Source organism: Hetaerina americana, unplaced genomic scaffold (assembly GCF_022747635.1).
Source record: "Hetaerina americana unplaced genomic scaffold, ioHetAmer1.1.p SCAF_23, whole genome shotgun sequence".
Taxonomy (NCBI): Eukaryota; Metazoa; Arthropoda; class Insecta; order Odonata; family Calopterygidae; genus Hetaerina; species Hetaerina americana.
Window position 1 is genome coordinate 4618028 of NW_027286797.1, and position 7820 is coordinate 4625847.

General features: G+C 37.8%; 1 protein-coding gene across 1 annotated transcript in view; it reads left to right on the plus strand.

Moving 5' to 3' along the window:
* The first annotated feature begins 440 nt into the window (after nucleotides 1–440).
* Nucleotides 441–7820, plus strand: part of MED25 (Mediator complex subunit 25) — a 130999-nt gene continuing 123619 nt past the window's right edge. Inside the window, exons 1-3 of the mRNA XM_071586529.1 lie at nucleotides 441–691; nucleotides 835–880; nucleotides 6367–6491. Coding sequence (XP_071442630.1) covers nucleotides 570–691; nucleotides 835–880; nucleotides 6367–6491 — 293 coding nt within the window. The 5' untranslated portion in view covers nucleotides 441–569. The remainder of the gene's footprint in view (nucleotides 692–834; nucleotides 881–6366; nucleotides 6492–7820) is intronic.

The window sequence follows — 7820 nt, forward strand, 5'->3', positions numbered from 1 at the left end:
GAGTCAGTGACTGATTCTGTGATGTGCCCAATGAGAATACAAAGGGGAGTTAATTGCAGTGTAATGTCATCTCTGTTACCAACTCATCTAACATATGGTTAGCAGCGCCTCTACAATTGAAAATATAGAAACTAAATGATGCCTAGGCTCAGAGAGGACCTGTCCACATCCCTGATACACGAATCATTCAACTTTACGAAGAAAAAACCTCGTGGGAAATATTTTCGAGATGAATTTTACTATCCATAAATAAGATTCATCGAAAGTAGATGTTTTGCCGGAAATTCTCTATAGAAAGTTGTTGATGCGTAAATACTTCCCATTTCTTTCATAGATGTCGCATCAAAGATAGTCGGTGTAAGTTTTTCTTGTGTGTTGATTGGGTGAAATCTCACACCAATCGCGTTGTCCGTAATAAGTCAGTGTTTATTAATCTTTGACTGAGCGACGTGCTACGATTCTTGTCAAATCTGCGTATTTTGGAATTGCGGTTTGATGGCAATTTTAAATTTTAAAAGTCATTGAAACGGTTCCGGCTCCACGTTGTTGCTTATTGACCCTTTAACGCTATGGTGATTGCGAATTTTGATCACAGCTTACAAGCTGACATAGTATTTGCAATAGAAGGAACAGCAATAAATGGAGCATACTTAAACGACATAAAGACCAATTACTTAATACCAACAATAGAGTGAGTGTTCTAGTTTTTAAATGTGTTAACAACCGCTGTGGAAGCACCATTATATCTCGCAAAAATGTTTGGTATTTCCTTATAGGGTTACGCATATCTGCGTCGTCAGTGCTCTTCTTTAATGTTCCGTCCGGTTCTTTCAGGTACTTCAGCCAAAGCAGCGTTGAAGAAAGGGAGTATATTGCCGAGGTTAGACTCGTTGGTCTCGTTTTTCACTCTTAGAAAACCCTCTTCTGCACAATCAGAAGGTTCATGATACCACTCAATACGAAAGCCAACATTCGGAAACCTTGTATTTTTTGTAACTATTGGTCATTATTTAAATTTAAGGAACTTCAATATTTTTCGTTTACTTGAGTTTGATAACGTTATCATTTTTGTTGAAATAATTTTAATTTCGGAGTGATCGCATTGATGATTACTGTTCACATACATATGAATACTACTGTTCACAAACGATATTTTTACCTATTTTGAGTCGTCATGAAAATTTAAAAAAAGTTGTGCCGCAGAAAATTTTGCTGTGCCAAGGTTTACTCAAATGTTAACTGCCCCCGTTGGCTATTCAGTAATTCCTGTTTTCGTTTTGTTAAGCTTTTCTAATTTTAGCTATCTTGGAAATAGGTTATCAGAAAGATAAATGTGTTTATTGAATTTATTTGAGTATTCGTTAAACCTATTCATATGTCATTTCATTATACGTTTGCAATGGAATTACTTTGACCGTATAATTATATTTCTCATAGCCTTCTTGGTTGCAGCCCGCTGCTCTAGGCAGCAGAGGGCAAGATTTGTTGGGATACTATTTTAGGCAGATTTTCTGCTGCCATTGTATTCATTTGATCTTAGTGTTATGGATAGTTGTTGATTATAGTGATTAATAGTGATATTTGCAGAATGACTTATTGTAATGAAACATCATTGTATATGGTTTTCATGAAAGAAATTAAATGACAAGTGTGGCTAGGGTTCATTTTTTCTTCTGCTTTATGGTAACTAATTCAGAGGGAAAGCTGGCGATATATTCTCTCTAAATATGCAGTTTGGGTCATATAAAATCCCTTGTAAATTAGATTATGGAAATTGCTCTGTGATTCTAGGAATATAATAGCCTAACAGGTAGTGCGGTTTAATTCTAAGGACTCTGTAAGTCCATGAGTCAAAACTCACTTAGTGTTTTCTGTAGAAACCCCTGCTTTGTAAAAACTCCTGTTGCATACTTAAGTATGCATAATAACCAAAAAAAAATATTTTTACAAAAACACGTGTAATAAGTGACTTTTTACATAATGAGTAATGAGGATAAGGGAGTTCCCGGAATAATTACATAACAGCCTCGGTTTGTGTTTAGCATTCGTTGCGCTAGCATTCTAGGTTCGCTAGTCATTGCACATTTTTCCAAACTTGTGTTCAAGCATATTATTTTTGATTTTTTTGTGCCAAGTTTAATAATATTTTGTGCATAGTTTTATAAATGTCCCTAAAGGAAAAGCCTCCAGAAGACTGCATAAGAGAATAAAAATAACCTTAGAAAAGTAAAATTATTGGCAATCGAGAACAAAATGTGAATGTGGCTGTGCACGTACCAGTCTAATTGGTCATCATCAACGATTTGCACTTCTCAAGAATAGAATTGAGGAGAGATATTATAGGGGGAATGACAAGTATATCTACCCAACAGTTATGTATTTTCAATGATGTTGAAAGGTTTCTTCTCATACATAAAACAACCATAAACACAGTAATCAATTCAAAGGTGGGTTTGGGAGGTGATGGTGTTCACCCAGTATTAAGTCCGACGGTGTGTGAAATTCTCACATCAAGGTTGGGGGGCCAGTTTCTTTCTCTATGCTGGTTATGATTTCCCAGGAAGATCTGGTACCCAAAAAAGCCCATAGCTTGGATGGAGCTGTAGGTGCCCAGAAAGACTTGCCCTGGAATCAAATCCAGGTCCTCCGGTCAGTAGTCCAATGCTCGACCCCCTGGACTACCGCGACCCACCTCATACAGATAAACGAAAAACAATTGCCATTCTCATTATTTATGAGAGCATCATTTGTAGTTGTAGTAGTTTTTAGGGAAGATGACCAACGGCTGAGGTCATTTGTGCCTTAAGGGTGGAGAGGAGCCCGGCATCAGCAGTAGCCTGCTCTTGACGAAGGGTGCCAAGGGGTTTGCAGCTCAACGTCACATCCGACAGACGGTGTACTCTAAGTGCCCTCCTTAAATACACCTCAAGTAGGGAATGGGGCACCACTGAATTGTCGCAGCCATTGAACCCTCTGGGTCAGAAGCCATTACGTTGGTCACAGCACCATACCAATCCCTACATCATTCATAGTAGTAGGAGTTTTTATGGGAGGTGACTGACAGCTAAGGTCATTTGCGCAGTTAGGGATGGACAGGAGGGGATGAAGGGTGGAGAGAATCCTGGCATTGGCATTAGCCTTCTCTTTTCAAAGGGCTCCAAGGGGTCTGTCGTTTAACGTCCCATCTGACAGACATTGCACTCACTCACAGTGCTCTCCATAAAGCACCTTAAGTAGGGATTGGGATACCGCTGCAAAATATTTGTTGTTTCCATGATTTGAAAATTGATGGCCCAAGAAGTATTTAAGGGAAACCATGGGTGGTTCAAGAAGTTTTTTTATGTTCCTTCTTGACCCACAGATGTACTGCAGATCACAATGGGAAGATGGCTGCTGATGATTTGTTTTTGGACTTGATGATGGTGTATTTTGGTGTAATCCCCATTTTGAAACACAGGCTGTAGTCTTCATCTCTGTGCTTATGGAATAGTTCCACCACATCACACCTGAATCTGTAATTCATTGGTGATATCGATAAGCTTTTAGACCCAAAATCTAACCTATTTAACATGAGGAAAAGAGGAAAATGCATTGCCCAACCACAAGCCAATGGAACACTGTTCTCCCATTTTTATTTTGTGCCAATATTAATAGTGATTTGAAAGTTAAACACCTGTTGTTTACTCTTCAGAAATTCCATGAGCCCTCAAGAAGAGCAGGCTAAATGTGATGTGGAGTTCATGAGAAAGGGTGAGAAAATGTTCCATGGTATATTGACAAGCATGACCTGTATGGCAGTGGCTATCTGTAATACAACTTTATTTCATGATAATGCTCTGTCTCTATTTAACATGAATTGGAAGCATCAGCGAAATCAAATGTCTCTAGACAGCTCTTTATTATAAAAGGTTTAGGAATGTTTCCTAAATTATAAGCTTATTATTTTTTTTAAGTATAGTATAATTAGAAACATTCTCGAAATGGAATAGAAGTAAATGACTTACTCAATAAAATTTTTTTTCAATGTAGTCTCCCTGCATACTAATTCACTTGGTCTAGCAAAGGTCCAATGTCTTGATCCCATTTAAAAAAATAAGATTCTTTCAGGCCTGCAATATAGCAGTCTTCTTTGGGTGTTAGTTAATTGTTTGAAGAGAATCTCAGTCCACTGAGGAACATTTTCAGCTTGGGAAAGAGATGGGAATTTGGTGGATCCGATTAAGGCTGGTGTGGCAACTATGCGTATGTTAGTTAATGTATTCCACTGAGGAAAATGTTGAGCATTGGGAAGAGATTGAAATCTGATGGAGCCAAATAAGACAGGTGTGGTAACGATTCGTATTTTAGTTGACGTATTTGTGCCATGGACACTTTTCTGTGGGCAGTGATTGTCTTCATGAAAGATGACTTTTTTTATTGCCAAACCTGGCCTTTTTTCATGTATATTTTGCTGTAGTTGGTCCAGGAGGTTAGCGTAGTATTGTCCAGTAATATTTTGATCAGTGAGACGATAACTCTTCAGCAGAATCCCTTTCGCATCCCAGAAAAGTGAAGCCATCTTCTTTTCGGCCGACCGTATCGCCTTTGCTTTCTTTGGTGGTGGGGAATCAACATGTTTCCACTGCTCTTACTACCGTTATGTCTCTGGGGCGTAGTAATGGACCCAAGCTTCATCTTTGGTCACAAACCGGTGCAGGAAATCTTTTTGGTTGCTTTTAAAATGGATCAAACATTGTTTGGAACTTTCCATTCTGATCCTGCGTCAAGAGTCCATCTAGTGGATAATTTTCTCAAATCAAATTCCACGGTTGAATTGTGACATGCCTGTTCAGATGACTTCCCTACAGCTTCAGAGATTTCTCGCACTTTCAGTTTGCGATTCTCCATGACCATTTTAGGCACTTTTGCAATAATTTCCAGGATAGTGGCACATTTTGGCTGACCAATGCACGGACCATTATCTAAGCTGTCCTGACCAAACTTTAGACTTATTTGTCCACTTGGCAACAGTTGAATATGAAGGAGCCATGCTCTGAAAGTCGGCATGAATTTCCTTTGCTTTCATTAATACCTTTCTTTACGAAGTGTTTAACCACTGCTCGAATCTCAATTTTTTCCATCTACCACAAATCCCTCCAGGGGAACAATGACAGAGACGCATCTGCACCTCAGACCTCTTCCCAGAGCTCTGATGTATTAATTAAGCCTTTCCTCATAAAGGATTACCTATTGCTGCGAGGGAAACTTGTCTTGCTAGTGCCGACATCTGGTGATGGTTCCGAGAACCTTTCAAACTACCCTCGTTGATAGCACTTGCATTCCAGGTTGGTAAATCCTGTGATAGTAGAAAAGATGAAGATGTTTCACAATCCTTAAAATTGTATTTATAATTGTCTTTGAATAAATATCATACATATTTTATTTTTTTGCCATGAAATGCATTATTGTATTTGACATTAATTTACCTGGGGAAAACGTTCATTTTATGAAAAAGATTCTTAAACGAATGATGTGTGTTGTACGAGATTCTGCTGCATACCTAATAATATTAGGTGGAATTTTCTACAAATGGTAGGAAAGGCAACAACCCGTGGAACTGATTTTTCAAGGTTAATCAAATCTACTAGATGAAAATTACTGTATCCATTATTACTATCCGTGAGTCTCTTAGTAATCTTCATCGTGATGTTTATTAAAAATAATGACCAAGTTGGTTGTAGCTGTTAGTGTTTTGGGTAAATTAAGTGTAAAATATGGAAAATCACAGAGCCAAAAATGGTATATGTAGACTCTCAATAAGGAACATGCCTATGAGAAGCATCGAGGGAGGAATAACAACTACACATGGAATTATAGGGTAGAAGGAATTAAGTTCATAAAAGATGAAGCCATGCATTTGGATTTTAAAATTAGCTTGATCAAGTTTATTTCAACTGCAAAAAATGGACTGTATAAAACTGCAGGATTATTAGACACGCTGTTGAGTTTTGTTTTGACATGCCAGTGTATATGTAGTGTGGGTCGCGGTAGTCCAGGGGGTAGAGAATTGGACTGCTGACTGGAAGGGCCCGGGTAAGACACTGGGCACCTGCAGCTCCACCCAAGCTATGTGATTTTTCGGGTAACAGGTCTTCCTGGGAAACCATAACCGGCACAGGGAAAGGAACTGGCCCCCCTACCCTGATGTGTGAATTTTACATGCCGTCAGGCTGAGTACTGGGTGAACTCTACCATCACCCACCGAACCGACCTTCAGGTTGATTACTGTGTTTATAGTTTATGTATATGTAGTGGAGGTAATGTTTGTGAATGCATATAAATTTAATATAATGATGCATGATTCTTATTTAATGTATGCTATTTCAGAATAACAATATCAACTATGCCATCGTCACCTACTATGCGGCTGACTGTCTTCCGAGCCCCAGCAGTGACTGCTATGGCCCTTATACTAGTCCCCAAAAACTACTTAGTGTACTGGATAAAATGGAGTAAGTTACTTTCTTTATAATTTGCACCCTGGCCTCTTGATAGTAAATCATCTAACAACATATCCTGATGTAGACTGCATGTATCAGATACATCATATTTCTCAAGCAATTTTTTAAGCAGTATATCTTAACAGATGGGTCATTCTAGCGTGGCTAAATTCATTTGGAAAATACTCACTTTATTCACTCTTTCCCTAAAACTGAACCCACAGAACTTGTGAATGCTAGTTTATGTTTTCTGAACCCAGCACTGTAAACTCTCCATTACTTTCTTTCTCTGTGTATAATGTTAAGCCGCGTCTTTTTTTCTGCCTTTACCTCCTTTTCAGCTTTTTACATGTGAGCTGGTAGTCAGGTTCACAAACATTTAATTATGAGGGGAATTCAATGAATTCGTGGTAGGAATTTAGTTTCAAGTTATAGAAAGGAGGCTGATTGAGTGACTGAAGTAATCATTTCACAGAGTGACTTATATTCTTAATATTAATTCAATTTCATTATATGTATATTATACACATATACATACATATACACATATACATATATTATATATATATAATATATTTATATATATATAATATATTTATATATATATATTATATATAATATATATATATATATATATATATATATATATATATATATATATATATATATATAAAATATATATATATATACTACCTTGATCAAAAATTTCCCGGAATTTATTCAGAAAATTAAAAATACAAGTTTATTCATCTAAATCTATATTGTCCCCTTCAAAGTAATCCCCATCGACTGCAACACACTTATGCCAGCGCTTGATCCAATCCTCGAAACATTTTTTATATTCGGTTTTCAGTATGTCCATCAGTGCTTCCTGCAATTTTTCCATTACTTCCTCTCGGCTGCTAAAACGCGTTCCCCGTAATGGTTTTTTAACTCGATTGAACAGAAAGAAGTCACAGGGAGCCAAATCAGGTGAATTCGGTGGCTGTTGGATGGTATTTGTTGCATTTTTCGTCAAAAAATTACTAATAATGATAGCACTGTGCGACGGTGCGTTATCATGGTGCAAAATCCACGAGTTTTCTGCCCACATTTCTGGTCTCTTTCGGCGAATTGCTTCACGCAAACGTCTCATAACGCCCAAATAATACTCTTTGTTTACTGTCTGGCCTTCTGGCAAAAATTCATGATGCACTACACCGTTGTAATCCATGAAAACCGTCAGCATTGCCTTCTTTTTTGACTGAAAACGACGTGTTTTTTTGGTCTCGGCTCATTTGGTGAACGCCATTCACTTGCCTGATGTCTGGATTGCGTGTCGTACTCATAAACCCACGTCTC